The sequence below is a fragment of the Arvicola amphibius genome, chromosome 1 (genome assembly GCF_903992535.2).
Source record: "Arvicola amphibius chromosome 1, mArvAmp1.2, whole genome shotgun sequence".
NCBI classification, from domain to species: domain Eukaryota; kingdom Metazoa; phylum Chordata; class Mammalia; order Rodentia; family Cricetidae; genus Arvicola; species Arvicola amphibius.
Window position 1 is genome coordinate 165,668,243 of NC_052047.1, and position 18,822 is coordinate 165,687,064.

Genomic DNA, 18,822 nt, shown 5'->3' on the forward strand with positions numbered 1-18,822 from the left:
TGGACCGTCGCCGTGTGATGGGTGGAGAGAGGCTACCTGGAGACTATGCTTGCTGTCTGTGACTTGGTGGGTGAGGAAGCGAGGGCTGGTGGAAAGAGTCTCCTGGACATCTGGAGACGAGGTAGATAGACGAAAACTTGTGAAACCATTGGCATAGTCTCCCAGACGCCTTTGTAAGTTTTCCTACTCTATGAAGAATACTTTCTGGTTTAAAGACTCGTTCAAGAAATGTGGGTAAGTTACATGGGAAGTTGCTCAGAGAAGAACTTTCCCAAAGAGAGCAACTGTGTGTGATTGGAAATGAGCAGAGTGAGCTTTCCCAGGCTGTGAGGCAATGGGCACAGCATGAGATGAGCACCCATCTTGTGACATCATGCCCAGGGCTGTGACAGATGCCTGCATCAATAGTACTATGAATTGCTGTGGTGTTTCTTTGGTTGACCAAAAGTTTAGAGATGTCCAGAAAGAAAAGCCACTAGTTTCTAGTGTACGGCCCAAGGGACAAGAGTGACCTTGCCGTTTTCATTATGAAACCCTACTGGGTTCCCTAAACATATTTTCTGACAGACGTGACCTTCAGCTATTAACAAATGATCAGAAACCCAAGAATGCTCCCTAACACGCCTCCAGAACAGGCACATGTGCTTGAGTTGGGAGTGACAGGGACAGGTGCTAGTATTTTAGATGGACAGAGAGGCAAAAAGAGCCTCTGGGACTTGCAGAGGCCAGGATGCCCAGCGCCTTGTTAAGAACCATCACTGCTCTGCAGAGACTTAGTCCTGCATCTTATATCATTGGGAAGAAATCAATACTTTCTGAGCTGTAAAAGAGCTGCCAATATCGCTTTGAGTCTGGCTCCCTGGAACCCATTTAAAAGCCAGAGGCAGGGGTGTCTGTCTGTAACCCCAGACTCCTTCAAGGAGACTGGAGAACACCCCAGTGGCTCACTGGCCAACTAGTGCAGAGCAATTAGAACATAGAACAGAGGCAGACAGAAGACCCTTCTCCATTCAAGGTTGTTCTCTGTCTGACCGCTACATATACTATGTAGCATGTGTATGGCCTCACACAGAAATACGTGTGTGTAAACATCACACACACACACACACACACACACACACACACACACACACTGTGGCATGTGTATGGCCTCACACAGAAATACATGCTTGCAAACATCATACACGAACACACATACACAAATAAATAGTTAAAATCATTATTTTCTTAAGTACCAACTAAAGAGATGGGTTTTCATTAGCATGGAACAGATACCAGTTTTGAATTTCATTCTTTATGTCTTATCCATATTGTAAAATACATTCAGAACATCCTATCACCAGTGACAAACACCACCTGCAAAGCACTGCTCCAGGATCTCACCAGAGTCTTACTGAGAGCACCCAGAATGGGAAAACAGTGAGTCTTAGCTGGCACCCTTCCTATGGCTCCTTTAAAAACAGCTTTTGAAAAGCCCCTAGGTGTTAACAGCAATGAAATTATGAGATACACCAACCCCTCTCAACAAAAACTGGGCTACGGCCCTCTGAATGGGAACGAGACAAACCTGAGGGTGGCATTGTGTCTGTTGCTGCTGCTGTGCCCAAGAGAGGGCAGAGAGGAGAGACAGAGCAGAGGCCAGAGTATGCCTATGTACATGTGAAAATATGCTTAGAAAGAGACTGCAGGGCTGGGCGGTGGTGGCGCACACCTTTCATCCCAGCACCCGGGAGGCAGAGGCAAGTGGATCTCTGTGAGTTCGAGGCCAGCCCGGTCTACAGAGCAAGTTTCAGGACAGCCAGGGATGTACAGAAAAACCCTGCCTTGAAAAGCTAGAGGAGAGGGGCAGAGAGAGGGGGAGAGCATGAGAGGACTGTGGGGGAGACGTAGAGAGCAAAACTAGGAAAATTTCAGGCCAGGGTTGTGGACCATCAAACAGTCTACTCGGTAAAACTCCCAAGTCTTTTAGATTAATCATAAGGTATCTGTGTTAGGGTAATTACCCAAAATAGTAATACCTCAGTTATTTAAATATTATCCACACGGCAGATTTTTATAGCCATCTGTTAAGAACCATGGCATCAAATTGCATTTTTTAAAAAATATTTATTAATTTATTATGTATACAATATTCTGTCTGTGTGTATATCTGCAGGTCAGAAGAGGGCACCAGAGCCCATTACAGATGGTTGTGAGCCACCATGTGGTTGCTGGGAATTGAACTCAGAACCTTTGGAAGAGCAGGCAATGCTCTTAACCACTGAGCCATCTCTCCAGCCCCTCAAATTGCATTTTTGAAGCCAAAAATGTAAACATTAAAAAACTTGGAACGTCTACTATGTTCCCGAGTTTTCTAAGAGACAGTCACTTGCCACTGCTGCTGTTCAAGATAGCACCATGCATTCTGTAGAAAGGAAAATGATAGGCTCTTACCAAGTAATCATCAGGCTTGATACCGAAGAGTTCTCGGAAGTAACGGAAGGCCAGTGGAGCATAGGTCTTAAACCTGAAGTCTGGGTAGTGATGTGCCGGGGTGAGATTGCTACCTTCACTGCAGTTGGGTCAGAAAGAAGACACAGAGAAAGAACATTAGCAAAGACAATTCCAGCTTCAAACTCTAGCTCTATTAGTCCTGGGCTACTTTTATCTCTAGAGAAAACAAAGACCATCTGCTCGTGGGTATCACAATGGCCAATGGCCCTGGGGTAGACACATTGACATGCTGATGGGCCACTCCACACAGGCCTTCCCTGCCAATCGTGGGGTGTGGTAGATATTCTTCCTCTCCCTGCTTTTTCTTCCTTGGAAAAATCATCACACTTTCTAATGAAATCACATTATAATAATGTTCTAATGAGACCCCGAGCCCCATCTGGACAAATTAAAGTACTTCTTCACCATGAATTTGGGATACTGGATAAGTATCTATAACTAGGAACATTAGAAATAATTTTTAAAAGAATCTATTTATTTCAATTATATGTGTATGAGTGTTTTATTTGAATGTATGTTTGTGCACCATATGTGTAGAGTGCCCTCAGAGACCAGAAGAGGGTGCAGTTCAGATCCTCTGAAACTGGACTTAAGGAGTTGCTAGTTGTCATGTGGGTGCTGGGAATTGAACCAGGGTCCTCTGGAAGAACAGTCAGGGTTCTTAGCTCCTGAACCATTTATCCAGCCCTCATGTGAAATCATTTTTAAAATATCTTATGATCTGAAGAAAAGAACTGTCAATATCCATCTCAAAGGAAATTGCTTATAAATGGTCACTGGGCTGTTTTTCTCTTCAAGGTTAAAAAAAAACCTTTAAATTTATTATTATTATTATCATTATTATTTGATGGAGGAGTGTCTATGTGTTACTTTCATTATTAATAAAGAAAACTGCCTTGGCCCTTTAAGAGAACAGAAAATTAGGTAGGCGGAGTAGACAGAACAGAATGCTGGGTAGCAGGCAGTGGGGAGACGCTTCAGGCAGTCGCCATATGCAGTAGCCATGCTTCTCCTCTCCAAGATGGATGCAGGTTAAGATCTCTCCTGGTAAGCCACACCTCGTGGTGCTACACAGATTACTAAATATGGGTTAAAGCAAGATATGAGAATCAACCAATAAGAAGCTACAGATAATGGGCCAGGGGCCAGGCAGTATTTAAATGAATACAGTTTCCGTGTAATTATTTTGGGTAAAGCTAGCCGGGTGGCGGGACACAGCCCCGCCGTTCCTTCTACAATTATTGTTATCATTATCATTATTATTGTGTGTTTGTGTGCACACAAATGATGTGTATATGTGTATGTATGTAGCATAGCATATATATGCAGTCAGACGACAATTTTATGGGGTTGGTTCCCTTCTTCCATCTTTATGTGGGTTCCAGTGGTTGAACTCAAGGTGACAGGCTTGTGTGGCAAACACCTTTGCTAATGAAGCCATCTTGCTAGCCCCTCCCTTTGGGGTTTGAAACAGATACTCACTTTGAAATGCAAACTGACCTAAAATTCACTACGTAGAACAAAGTACCTGGAGCTGCGGATCCCCTTGTTTTAGCTCCGTCCATGCTGAGCTTAGCAGGTGTGTGCCACCACTTTCACCTTATGAATGGTTGTTGTTTCCCTAAGCAAACATGGCTGAATGTCCCTAATCACGCATGATGGCCTGCCAGCACAGCCAAACACTTCCTTGGTCCACATTTTGCAATTTATGAGGGGAAATGCATTCAGCTGTACATCCCCTGGGATGACTTCAGAATTTATGTGACATGGAATAATTTACAAATGTCAGCCAAGGTGAAATAAGAGTTAAAAGCCAGGAGAGTCAATATGAACTCTGACCTCCTCCCTCTCGACTGTTAGCAAGTAGAAAGAATCACAACGCCTGCTTGGAAGGAGGCTGCTGTCAGTGGGCTCAGAGTGGCCTATTGCTTATGTCTCCTGCTTATGACTTTCTAGCTCCAACCATCAAAGCTATGCACTCTTAATAGTGCATTCCTAATGGGCAGGCTCCTCCTGCAGTCAGAGGTAAGATGAAACGCCTGTGCTCCTTTCATTATTTCCCTTCATTCTTTGGCTAGCACATCCATGTAAGAAGCTGGATGCTGCATTTACGCTGCTGCATTAGCTTGCTTTGCTTTTGGTTGATTCTGAGCTTCTTGTGTTGTTCACCTGGGCTTCTGCTAATTATAAGAAGTTTCCTAGGGAACAGCAACTTGATTACTATGCTCAAGTCCTGAACGGTATCAAATAGATAGCCTTACATTTCCTTGGGAATGAGACAGACAGGGACAATGTATGTGCATACACAGCAGTGCAGCTCAAGGTAGACGAGGTGTGTGTCGCATTGTGTGGCATGTGTACTTTTTATGTGGCTGTGTGCGCATGTGAGTATTTGTATGCGCACATGTGTGTACGTGCGTGCGTGCATACACATGGATGTAGAGGCCAAAAGGCTGGCATGTGGCGTATTTCCTCAACTGTTTTTCCCTTTATTTGAGATAAGGTCTCTTACTAAGACTGAGTCAAAGCAGCTATGCTAGCTGGCCACAGAACCGCATGGATTTCCCCTGACTCTTTCTCTCCACTGCTGGGTTGCAGGCTACTGTGTTCAGCCAGGTAATTCACAAGGATGGGATGATGTTTACACTTTACTCTCAGCTTCGGAAACGCAGCTGTCAGTCTAGAGCATCATCAGTGACAGCATGTCCTATAGGGGAGAAGAAGGGGAGGCAAAGCTTTTCATGGGCAAAGAGGCCAGAAACCCTTCCCCAGGGCAGTGTGACTCTGAGAGAGAGCAGAGCAGAGCTTCGGAGCCGTCACCTGGGCTCAGGTCCTGCTCTTACCATTTACTTGTGGGTTAATTGACACAATCTTAGGTTATTAATTACTTAATATGACATGAGCCTTTCCTCCCTCCCTCCCTCCCTCCCTCCCTCTCTCCCTCCCTCCCTCCCTCCCTCCCTCCCTTCCTCTCCCTCCCTCCCTCTCTCTCTTACCCTCTCCCTCCCTCCCTTTCTCCCTCCTTCTCTCTCCCCCTCTCTATGGGACTATTTTATTGCAATCTACAGCATCATAGTTATGTGGCCACGCCCAAAGTGGGTCAGTATCTTAAAGGCTATTGGCTGAGGAGTTCCCACAGCACCCCCCCCCTTCTTTCTTTTATAAGTGTGAAAGGTAATAAGAGTAAACTAGCCAAGTGTGGTGGTGCACACCTTTAATCCCAGCACTCAGGAGGCAGAGGCAGTCGGATCTCTGTGAGTTAAAGGCTGGCCTGGTCTACAGAGTGAGATCCAGGACAGCCAGAGCTACACAGTGAGACTCTGTCTCAAAAAAAAAATAAATAAATAAAATAAAAAAATAAAAGAGTCAGCTAAAAATAAACAAAACCATGCTTAGTTTATAGCTGGTACCTAAGTTTTGCTTTCCATTGCCACCTCAGGTACATGGTCTTATGGTACAAATGTTATAAAAACTCTTCCTTCTCTATCCCACCAGCAATGAAACTTATCTAGAGCATCCCATCAGGTGCTGGATGCTCATGGTTCTTTTACTTATTGTCTTTGATTTTGGAAGACCATGTAACCAGAGACTGGACAGGCCCTGTTACATATCCCTCATATCTTAAATGTCCAGGCCTTTTCCTATCTACAAAATGAAATGATCCGTAGAAGAAATACATGATATCTAAAAATAGCTTTAAGTAATTTCAAAATAAAAAGGAACACAATGCATTTGGTTGCTAAGGGCAACCGAGTCTGTTGCTTCAGAGTGGAGGTAAATTAAAACAGCTTGTCAGGGGCTGGAGAGATGGCTCAGTGGTTAAAAACATTAGTTGCTCTTGCAGAGGACCCAGATTCAATTGTCGTCACCAACATGGTGGCTCACAACCATCTCTAACACAAGTTACAAGGGATCTGACTTTCTCCTCTTCTGGCCTCCGAGGGCATCAGGCATGCAAGTAGTACACAGACATATATGTAGGAAAATGGCAATACATATAAAATCATGTTAAAAATAAATTAAAAAGCATGTCACTTCAAGCAATTAGTTCTGTAGGACTGAGGTAAACTCATGATTTAGAGATACTAAAGATTGCGGAATGGTTCAGCTGCTTACAGCTACAGCCTGTGCTGGTCTTTTACCCTGACCCACATCCTCAAATGAGCTTAATTAATGTATGAATTGCTATTTTTTGTTTGTTTTTTCAAGACAGGGTCTTACTATGTAGCTCTAACTGTCCTGGCACTCACTATGTAGAATAGACTAGCCTCCAACTCAGCGATCCATCTGCCTCTGCCTCCCAAGTGCTGGGGTTAAAGATGTGTGCTAGTATGTCTGGCTATGAATTGCTATTTTTTTTACATGTATATATAACTGTGAAACCATAGTCACAATCAAGATACTCAATGTATCCATCAGTTTGTGGGGTATTTTGGCTGTTGTGGTAATGAGGTTATTATTACTGGTAGGGCCTGGGGCACCGAGTCCAACACAGAGTTATCTAACCCAAAACAATACCTCCTGTGAGAAATCCCGGGGCAGTCAGCTCCAGGATATTAGATCATACCGCGTGAAGATGTGTCTGCACTTCCTCCACCTGACTAAGACATCACCTGATTGGTTTAATAAAGAGCTGAATGCCCAATAGGTAGGCAAGAGAGGATAGGTGGGACTTGGGGGAAGAATCTGAGAGGTGGGGATTTGTCAGAGAGATGCAGAGAAAGTTGGATGTATAGTACTGAGGAGGGGTAACAAGCCACATGGCAGAATATAGATTAATATAAATGAGTCAATGTAAGTTTCAAGAGCTAGTTGGAAACAAGCCTAACCTAAGGCCAAGTTTTCATACTTAGTAGGAAGTCATTAAGAAGACTCCATGTTCGGAAGCTGGTGGTCCACAGAAAGCTCATTTATAGCGGTCCTTTGCTAAAATCATGAAGACACTGAGTCCAGAGAGGTAACTGAGGGACCTGCAGTGTAAACTTATTTGTCTTCATGTAATTGTATCTAGGATGCATAGGTCTTTAAAAATAAACAACAGTACTGTGATGTCTTATTGTATTTAAAAGCAATACTCTAAAGTGGTAGATGTTAAATGTGACCGTAGATTTCTCTAAGTAAGGGATGAAGCCTGCTTCCCCAGGGGTGCGTCTGGTTTGCTGTTCACAGAGTCAAAAAATGTGAAGAACAAAGACCTAAATCTAAGTATTTGCAACTTTAGCTTCCCGCTCAAAAAGAAAAAGGTGAAAAAGCCACCATCTTCTCCTCCTCACAAAGATGCCACAGGCTTGTCACAAGTCACCCAATAGGGGCATAATATAGTGGGCTCTCTATATGTGCTCTTCAGAACCACAGAATCAACCAATTATGGATTAAAAATAGTTTTCAAAATTTTATCCGTATTGAACATAGACGTTTTTCTTATCATTATTCCCTGAATGGTGCAGTGAGCAACTGTTCACAGTGTAGTGGGTAGCATGAGTAATCTAGAGATGTTATAAATAAGGGGGAGGGCTGGTTAGATGGCTCAGTGGGTGACAAACCTAGTGACCTGAGTTCGATCCCCAGGCTGCACATGGTAGAAACAGAGAACCGATTTATCCATGGTGTTGCGAGATATTTGATCACACTGTGTGAAGATGTGTCTGTACTTCCTCACCTACCTAAGGCAATTTCTGATTGGTTTAATAAAAAGCTGAATGGCCAATAGCTAGGCAGGAGAGGATAGGTGGAACTTTGGGCAGAGATAGGAACTCTGGGAAGCTAGAGGTGTGGGGGAGGGAGAATTCACTAATAAGGTGGGGAGGAATTCAGATACGGAACTGAGGAGAGGTTAATTTAAGTTTTAGGGGCTAGTTAGGAACAAGCCTAAGCTAAGGCCAAGTTTTCACAGTTAATAAGTTTCTGTGTCATTATTTGGGAGTTGGCGGTCCCAAGAAAGTTCAGTTATAGTGGAGCATGTGCATGCATTCATATACATTCATAAAAATAAATGCAATTAAAAAGTATACAGGAGAATGTGTGCAAGTCATATGTCAGCTTGTACTATTTTATTTAAGGGACCTTGGCACTAATGGATTTTCTGATGCTTTGGGATGCAAGAACACAGGCTCATGGACTTGGAGGGATGATGGTTGTCATGAACTGCCCTTCCCACCTGACTGATGAGATCAAGCCCAGACATAAACAACGGAATGGCTTATAAACCACTGAGTCTGAAAAGCCAATCCTCATAGTCACAGAGACAAAGTAAGCATCCCCAGGGAAAATATCTTTATTTGTATTTCATTGTCTCTGAAAAACTCTGCAGCTCTGGTGACATTTCAACTGAACAATGATTGTCTTTTAAAATAGTGGACTCGACTTAAATATTTTTACTTATTAGGGCATAGTAGACACAACCCAGAGATACCTCAAGTATACAATTCCATCTCTGTTTTCCATTTGCACTTATATTTGTTTTTAAAAATATTTTAATTACTTTTATTTTGTGTGTGTGTGTATGTATGTGTGTGTGTGCGTGCATGCACATACAAGCTCATGTGCACCCGTATGCACACATGTGCACCATGGTGTGAGGGTAGGTCAGAGAACAACTTGTGAGAGACGGCTTTCTCTTCCTACAGTGTGAGTGATCCTAGGGATCATACTCAGGAAGTCAGGTTTAGCGGGAAGTGCCTTGCCCACTGAGCCATCTCACCAGCCCATGTACCTGATTTTAAACAATTTATGTTTTTTCTTCCCCAAACTGATAAGTGTATGAATGGCTTTGGTGATTTTTGCATACATGGTGTCAAAATAGCAGCATTATTTCATGTTTTTCTGGAGGAAATTTAAATCAAAGTCATCACGAAATACAACTTACTGGCTTAATTCAGATGTAAGATGATTTGTGGTCCCTCCAGTCCATTCTTTCATTAACTACTTATTTTAAAAAGATTTATTTGTTTTATTTTATGTGTATGAATGTTTTCTTGGTGCCCTTGGAGGCTGGAAGAGGATGCTGAATCTCCTGGGACTGGCGTTATAGAGATGGCTGTGAGGTGCCATGGGGATGCTGGGAACTGAACCCAGGTCTTCAGCAAAAGTAACCAGTGCTCTTAACCACTAAGCCATTTGTGCAGCCCCAGCTCACTCTTTTAAATTAGGCATAGCAAAATCTCGGTATCAGCACTGATTAATGGAAGCTCTCTCAAAACATACGGCAGACTTTACTTGGAAATTCCTTCACCCTCATCCAGCAAACCCCATGATCCTTCTGCACATAGCCTTCCAGGCACCCATGACAACTAACTATAGCTGACCCATGTAGGCCACTCACCGTCTCCACAGGAGACATTCTCAAGCAATAACACGGTGGAGCCACAGGTCCCACCCCCACACTCTCCAGTACATGTAGACATGCGTGTGACAGAAAAGTTCTTCAAGAGAAGGATGCCACTGTGAAGTTTCCTCAGCGTGGAATCATTTCAAATGCAAATGTTCTTACCTGGGTAGGAACACGCTTTCCACCACATAAAAGTCTTGCATGAGGACATCGCGCTCTGGCTTGGAAGTGAGGTTCCCCACTGTGTATCCTATGCCCAGCTGAATAGCACCTTTAATAGCCGACGATGCGGTCTACAAAGGAAACACAGGGTGCCATGTTAGCCTCGAGGGCTTTCATCAGGGATACAGGCAGCAAACTGGAGGGCAAGGCTACTTTCTCCTTCTTGTTCCCAAATGGCAGGAAACCGGGGCTTCGTAGAACCTATTCAGGACCCTTCTCCGTGTATGAGATCTTATACTGATGACTGCAGAATGTCCCCCATAGGCTCAGGCACTTGAACACTTGGCCTCCACTCCTGTTTTGGAAGGATGTAGAACCTATGGAAGATGGACCCTGACAGGTGGGCATAAGTCATCAGGAGGCTCATATTTTGGCCTTGCCTCAGGTCCCTTTTCCTGTGCCTGTCTTGTAGATGAAGAGTTCCAGTATATACATCTACCACCACATACCAGTTCCTCCATTTTCTCACAGCCATGCTGACTGTCATGAGTCCTCTGAAACCAGGAGTCAAAGTAAAGTTGTCTCGGCCAGGCATTTTGGTCACCATGAAGAGAAGTAAATGGCACACCATGAGATTATCTTTGTATGTGTGGTATCTTTTATACAAAATGCACCTAAGTTTAAGAGGTTAAAATCTCTACCATTATTACACTAAGAACTGAGAAACTCCATGGAGCACTTTGGATAAGGAGCACTATAGTTTCTACCCAAAGATAAAAGGTAAAGTTAGATTTGTTAAAAAAAAAAATGTCCTCCCCCTCCCCAGCATACTTGTGGATAGACATGGTAGAGAAAAAAACATTATCAGTTTTTGGAGTTCACAGAAAGTTTAATTTTGAAAATTGCCTACTGGTCCTGGCAATGATCTAAAGCTAATTTTTTCTTCATTAATCTGAGATAAACGATATAGCATTGATGTGCGATAAAAGATGAAGCATCAGGACACAAATGTTTTCAATTTGCTACTTTTCAAATATCTTAATAATGAACCAGAGATGCTGTTAATTAGAGAATAACTACCTTGTATACAAGTATACACAAACGTGTGCATGCATGTACATGGTGCTAGTTTTCTTTTTTATATGTGTGGTGCTGGGAATTAGCCCAGGATCTTAAAATCTCTATCAATCTATGCGTATATGTGATTTTAATAAAATAATAGAATAAATAACAATAATAGAATAGAATAATTCAATTTAATAATGTTAGAATATCTGGGAATGGTGGTGCTTTAATCCAAGCACTCTGGAAGCAGAGGCAGGTGGATCTCTATGAATTGGAGGCCAGTCTGGTCTACACACTGTGTTCCATGATAGCTAGGGATAGATGGAGACCCTTCTTAAAACAACAAAAAACAAAACAAAAGAAAAATCAGAATAGAGTCTGTATATTTATGTATTCGTGCGTGTCTATATATGTACAGTCATATGTGTGCATGTCATATCCTGTGTGGAGGTCAGAAAACAACTTTCTTGGTGTCGGTTCTCTCCTTCCAACTTGATTTTGAGGCAGAGTCTTTCTCTCTTGTTTCTAATGCTGTGCTGAACATTCAGACTTCTGGCTTAGTCTCCTGCCTCTGTCTCCCATCTTGCCACAGCAGTGCTGGGCCTACAGTCACACCTCCCATCTTGCCAAAGCAGTCCCTGGGCCTATAGTCACAAGTTTTTCCATCTGGATTTTTAAAAACATGAGTCCCAGGGATTAAACTCAGGTCATCAGGTTTGGGCCCAGAATACATATCACTGGCCCTAGAATACATTCTTCTGTGTGCATATGTTCCTCTCTTTGTGTTTCTGTCTCTCTCTCTCTCTCTCTCTCTCTCTCTCTCTCTCTCTCTCTCTCTCTCTCTCTCTCTCTCTCTCTCTCTCTCTCTGTGAGCACGTGTATGTGGAGGTCAGAGGTTGATGCTGAATGTCTTCCTTGTTGGCTCTTCACTTTCACAGTGTTGAGACACCGACATTGGAACTCACTGATTCGACTCCAGTGGTCCTCCTCCGCCTAGCTCTCCAAAGCTGGCTGTGTCGAGTCTGGCTTTCTCTGTGAGTCCCAGGGATCTGAACCCAGGTCCTTGTGCTTGTGCAGCAGGCACTCTATCTACAGAGCGGCTTCCCCAACACTTCAGCACATTGCTCTTAAGTGTTAGCGTGATTTACTCTTCATGCCTGGCGGTGCTAATGAAGCACCACACACCACAACAGAAAACAGTTAGTTAAATGACTGTTTCTTTTTTTTGGGTGGGGGGCGTTGAGACAGGGTTTGTCTGTGTAACAGCTCTGGCTGTCCTGGAACTCGCTTTGTAGCCCAGGCTGGCCTTGATCTTATAGAGATCTACCTGCCTCTACCTCCCGAGTGCTGGGATTAAAGGCGGCACTACCACAGTCTGGCCTAAATCAGTGATTCTTAATCAGAGGCATTTGGCAATGTCTGCAGAGGTTTTTGTTTTAGCTAGCACACTGGTGTGTTGCAGTGCCACCATCACAGAGTAGGTCTAAGCATCCTGCAATGTATTGGAAAGCTCTCTGGCACAAAGCCTTAGCCAGTCCCAAATGTCAACAGTTCCACGGTTGAGAAACTCTGGTGTAAATGAATGATTATCCAGTATATTCAGAAGGAAAAACTGTCTTCTTTCCCAGGCAGCCAAGACTGAACCCCCAAACAGACATTTAATACAGGGTGTGTCTGACATTAATAGTTGTTGGTTTTGCCTGAAATGGTCACGCTCAACCAGTACTGTTCAGCAGCCTCATTATCTAATTAGTAAGAACAATTCCTTGAATTATCATTTAAGCATTTTTCTTGTTCCCCTCTAAACATCTGTCATCCTTCATCTGAGGACAACAATCCACATGTTGGACCATGTAGAACATGAGAAATTTTTGGTGTCCCCCCTACCACACACACATGTCCTTTGACTTAGGACTGCAGGAAGCAAGATGCAAAAGATTGAGACTTAAGTGCATCTAGTGCCTGAAAAAACAATTTTGTTATTTTAATGCTCCTTCCCTGGATTCTGAGATGCCACCAGTCAGCATCCGTGACCTTTTGTACCAGTTGTTCTGCATTCTGAAGGCACAAATGGATTTCTTTCATTTTAGCCCTGTCTAAAGAGTCAAAAGCCACTTCTTTCCGTGCTCACCACTCAGGGTGCTATGCCCTAAGATGTGATGTCAATGCTTTTCAGAGGAACCAGTACCCAGGAATGTTCTGTCTTGTCATAAAACAGACCACCCCAGTGCATTTTCTTTCTGGGCTAACCCCCCTCCCCTGCTGTTTCCCAGAGCCATGGGAGCAGGCTTTCATCCCTTGGTGCAAGTCTGTCAGCAGAAAGTACCACATTCCTTGCTGTCCCCACCCTGGGAACAGAGGGCAGTCTCAGATGCCAGTCGTCTGAAACTCTGACCAGAACCCTCAGGCTTCAGGGGGGTGAGTGTCACCAGAGACGCTGTTGACATGGATGGGGGGGGTCACTTCCCTAGAACATATGAAGGACCTCAGAAACAGGGTAAAATAATGTCCTCTTGCTCTAAGGAATGCTGAAAACAATCTTTCTCCTGTGGTTGAGTTTAAGCTTTGAGTTCCTGAAGGAATGACACCACTGACATGTTTAATTAAATGAGAAGAAGACAAAAAGAAAAAAAAAACCCAACAAATTGTAATCGTATTAATTTCTTTTTCTTTTCAGACCTTTGGATTTTTAAGTGCTTGGGTGAGAGAAATAATAGCATAGTAATAAAGTCATAGAAATAAGTCATTTATGCCAGACAGACACTTGACAACATGGATAATGGCAACTTCCCCAACATATACTTCTACAGTGCTTACAAGGTTCTCAATGCCCTTGACTTGTGCTGATTTTTTTAAACCTTTCTATGAGAGGTAAGTGCTAGTTGGTAAGCACCCCTAATGTGAAAATTTGAAATCCAAAATGGGAACTATCAACAGTGTATGTCAGTGATATAGTGAACACCTCAAAGTGTCTGGGTACCAACAACTGCCACACGTGGAAAATACTATACCCAGCTCCCGCCATGGGTCATGACCCAAACAAAACATAGAGCACAGCAGCACAGCAGCTAGTCACCGCTGGCATCAAAGGGAGTCTACCGCCTGCATAAGATGCTTAGGAATACCGTATGAAATCATCTTTAGGCTAAGTGTATAGGGCACCGCTGACATATAAATAAATTTTGTGTCCAGTCTTGGCTTCCATCCACAAGCTACCTCGTTATGCATATGCAAATGTTTCCAAATCTTATATCCAAAACATGTCCCAAGGATTTTGGGTAAATGATTTCCATCCTGCATTACCTCCTCCATTTCATTGACTCAGGATGTTTAGTAACTTCCTACAAGGTGAAGAGGTGGACCCAGGACGTAAGCCAAGGGTGGTTGTATCAGAAACAACCATACTCTGTGGTCTCTAATAGCAGAATTCCTTAATTCGCTTAGCCAAACAGCTGAGCTTGGTGACAATGATTCTCTTTGTAGGTGTACACTTACGGCTCAGCATGGTTAGGCGACTTCCCCAAGTCTCTCTGCCGGTATTTGGCAGAGTCTGACCACCAGGTGCAGGCTGCTTCCACATCTAGTTTATCAAAAAGAGCCAAGAATCAAGGTTGAAGGTTCTCTATTAAGTCGGGATGTTTGATCTCAGCAAAGGAAGGAGCCCCGAAGGAGCCATTCCTTTGGAGAAACTGAGATAAAAATGTTTAATTAGCTGATAATCACACCCAGCCATCGGCAAGCCAAACAAAAGCTCCCAGAACTCTTGGTAAACCACAGCACTAGTATCACTGGTAATGTGGGGAGTTATTACGATGAGGCGGTGTCTGGCTGCCTCCATAGACACAACCCCACATGCTTCCTCTTCCTGATCTCTGGGTAAAAAGTAAATGCTTTGACCTGGGTGCATTTGGGTATAATTCTATAGTGCCCTGGCCGCTTCCTGGGAATTCTTGCTTGCGTTCAGTGACCCATGATTGGTCACAGGCCACTAGCAGCAGAGGTCCCTTCATTTGCCACTTTCCCACTAGGGCATTAGGCTCGGCTTTGGCTTCATATTCACCAAGATATGCTGTAAAACTGAAATCACTTTGAAACCCTTCCTGGTGTGTGCATGATTATCAAATCAGCAGGTCACGATGATTCAGAAGGAAATGCTGGAGGCTGCTCTCCTGCAATCAGTCATTCTCTCCCCCACAATTCAGACACCCCGGGGGGTCCCTTCCTGTCTTTGGGATAGCAGCAAGCCTTCAGTGAGCTGACAGATTTCATGCATTCTGGGCTACTTAAGTTTCCACTGCGGGCTCTGCATGCTGCATCCCCAAAGTGTTGGAACATGACCATTCCTCCTTCTAACTCCAGGGGGGAACTCTGGTTCCTTTAGTAGAGGCTTAATGTGGGCTTAGATTTGGAACAGCAACACGATCTATTTTTAATTCTGGACCTCACAGGGATAAGTGGAAGCAATATGTTGCCTGGATACTAAGCATGTGATACTTAGGGAAAGAGAGAGCCACAAAACAGCACGCAGGCAAACCACTTATTTATTTATTTCTGTGGCTTGTCCAGATATGATGTTAATATTAAGGAAAGTGGATGTCAGCTTGCATTTGTGTGATGAACTGCAGTTTTCAAAGCTCTATTTGTAGCAGTGCTGGGGACTAAACACAGTGCCCAGCTCATGTAAGGCAATAACTCTACAAGTGAACTACTTTGGTAACCCCCAAAGCACTGTCTTTAATGACTGTCTAATAACCAGAGCTGTCAGACGGCTAGGGATGCATAATGCCCATGGCATAGATAAACTGGATCTAGTAATTAACTTGATCTAAATCCCAAGGCTAGTACTACATACTACATTGAGGAATGAATCCCCGGTCTTTCGGAAGGTTCCCAGTTCAGTGTTCTGATCATTTGTTGAACCTGAGTTTACACGTTTGCTTAACATGTGACTTTTTTCTGCTGGAGATGGAGCTCATAGATGCTGAGAAGCACTTGAACAATGAAATAATAATGAGCATCTTAACAGTATGAAGAAAAGCCTACAGAGACTCACCAGAAGGAGAACAATGATCCTAACTCCAGCAAGAGTTTAATAGCCTTACATTGGTTACAGGAAACGGCCTCCTACAAAGCATTGTCTATGAAATGGGATCACTTAATATGGTATCTGATGTGATGGGCTTTGCAAGGAAGTATCGAAGCATTTCATGTCAACAGCAGTTTCCCCCCTAAGGCTATCTGAACTAATTATGGGATTATAGCTTGGATACGTGTTGCTGGAGAGATTTGCTTCAAAAGTACAAATGTGGTCATGTTATTACTTTACTTGAAACCCCTGAATGGGTCCTCAACGTCCTCACTCTGGGATCAAGTCCAAACCTCAGACAGCTTGACTCTAGAAGCCATCTTTTAATCTGAACCCCTCTCTTCTGCTTCTGGCTATCCACGAGCAACGTGAAAAAGATGGCACAGGGCAGTCTGTCCTGGAGTATAGCTGATGTCTAAACCAGAGATGCTTATTGACAAGGTCTCTTATTTTACCTGGTCATAGAAAGTAGTTATAGGGCACCCCTTTATGTCAAGATGGCAATCTGTGTTGGGGCAGGGGGATTTCTACTACTTTCACTTCTATAGTTCAAGTCTAGCTGGCACGGGCCAGTTGGCAGGTCATGTCACTGAAGACTGGCATTGTGTTTACCACTGTGGGACAATTCTCTAGAACTCAGGGATCTGGAAGTGGCCTAAAAGGATCCTTGTAGCCAGGTGATGGTGGTGCATGCCCTTAATCTTAGCATCCGAGAGGCAGAGGCAGGTGAATCTCTGTGAGTTCGAGGCTAGCCTGGTCTACAAGACCTAGTTCCAGGACAGGCTCCAAAGTGACAATGCTCAAAGGAAAAAAAAAATCCTTGTACTTAACAAAATGATGCAATGGACTTTCATGTGGTGGGAAAAGGTCCCATTAGTGGGTCAGGGAAGCACATTTTTAGAGACCTGGAAACAAACCACCGTGGGCAATGGGTAAAGAGTTGGCACTGGGGGCTGGAAAGACTAGGCAGATGTAGACTTGGTTCCTTGAAAGTATTCTGAGGGTTTGTTGGGTTTCAATTGTGTTGGTCAGCAGATGGTAAAAAATGAGCGAGGAATCTTATTGGGGATGGGGTGTCTAATTTGATAGGATCGCTGGTTGCCTTGTGGAGAACGGACTGGAGGAATGATAGGCAGGCTGTGATTTGGGGGCGCTTGCAGTGCTTGCATGGTTCACACGGGGATGGGGATGGCGTAGAGAAGGCCGGTGAACACGAAGGATGAGAGTCGAATGTAAATTAGCAACACTTAGGGCAGTGGGAAGAAGACTAAGGAAAGGTGGCTTTACGGAATGGAGAGAGGATTCTGAAGGCAAGGGGACCACTGCGGCAGCTCCTTCATTCCACATACAAATGAGAGAACAGAAAGAATCCTGAGCTCAGTTCTCCTCGTTCATGCTGAAGTCAGGGCTCCACATGTAAACCTCAATCTGAATTAAGAATATTTGACAAAGTGACGGGATGTAATTAAGCCATCAGCATAAGAAAATGTTCTGTAATGCGGAGAAATAAAACATTGTGTTATGTCTAAGCAGTAGCAAGCAAAACAAACCCATTGAAATTTGGAGATGCAAACCCCCACAAACGTGTGTGCACACAAACAGAGGATAATTAGAGGAAAGAAATACACCTGAACGGACATTATCTCTGTACCATGGGGTAGGTCTGGATTTCTCTCTCTTCTTTTAAGCGTTCAGAAGGCTATAAACCCATGCAACCATTAGACTGTTAGAAAACATCATGGCAGTGACTTGGCTGTGCCTCCCACGGTTTCTCTAAATGTATTCTGGGGTGGGATCTACCTTTGCTCAGACGAAATTCACAGGTCTACGACCTGCTGACTCAGGATAAAGGTGCCCTTGTTCATACTGTGGCACAGAGCCATAAAAAAAATAGCCTCACAAAGACATCTGGTACTCTTTCTCTAGCTTATTAACAGACAGATTTCGGTATGTTTTCAGGAGACCCCATCCCTCGTCCAGCTTTCTGGGTATCCACAGGCATCGAATAGGGGGAGGGGCTCTTCTTTCCTTTTCTGTTGGATGCTGGAAGGAGGAAAAAATGGAGAGAGAGAGAGAGAGAGAGAGAGAGAGAGAGAGAGAGAGAGAGAGAGAGAGAGAGAGAGAGAGATCCTCTGTGAGGAATTCATCTGTAAGATGTTTCAAAGTCTTGCCAGATACACATTGCTTCTTGCTGGGTATCTCACAAGATCTGTAATTATCCCCTAAAAACGGCCACTACCTTCTCATATATAGGAAAAAAATATATCACCCCTCTCCCGGCTAGCAGCTTTTTGCAGCTGCTTCTAAGCTCCACCTGCATTTTGAAGGAGGAGGTGCAAACTCTATATAGTTTGCTGTGTTGGTCACAGACCAGACATCCTCCTGTGTCTGCACAAATCAACACAGGCCAAACTAAAGTGCTGACAACTGCTCTGTGCTCCTTGGTCTCCGTGTCCACGGAAAGCCGGTTCCTATCTTTCTCTTTCTCCGTTTGTTTTTAGTATTCCACCGTCACCCTTGGATCCTTTCTCCCTCAGGCCGCTCCACACTGTGGCTGTTCATGGCAACAGCTAGAAACGACAGACTCCTGCCATCACTAGTTCCACACATGACTCGGTTGCGTTCTATTGCTTTCGCAGCAGGCAACTCTTTTTCCGATACAATTTTTGCAGCCATCTACACTTTTCAA

The 18,822-nt window shown here is 43.8% G+C and overlaps 1 protein-coding gene across 1 annotated transcript in view; it reads right to left on the minus strand.

The window, feature by feature from the left end:
- The window catches only part of Pip5k1b (phosphatidylinositol-4-phosphate 5-kinase type 1 beta), a 263,329-nt gene that overhangs the window by 104,873 nt on the left and 139,634 nt on the right, over window positions 1-18,822 (minus strand). The window contains exons 4-5 of the mRNA XM_038338361.1: window positions 9,983-10,113; window positions 2,434-2,551 (exon numbers count right to left, since the gene is read on the minus strand). Of these exons, the coding sequence (XP_038194289.1) occupies window positions 2,434-2,551; window positions 9,983-10,113 (249 nt within the window). The remainder of the gene's footprint in view (window positions 1-2,433; window positions 2,552-9,982; window positions 10,114-18,822) is intronic.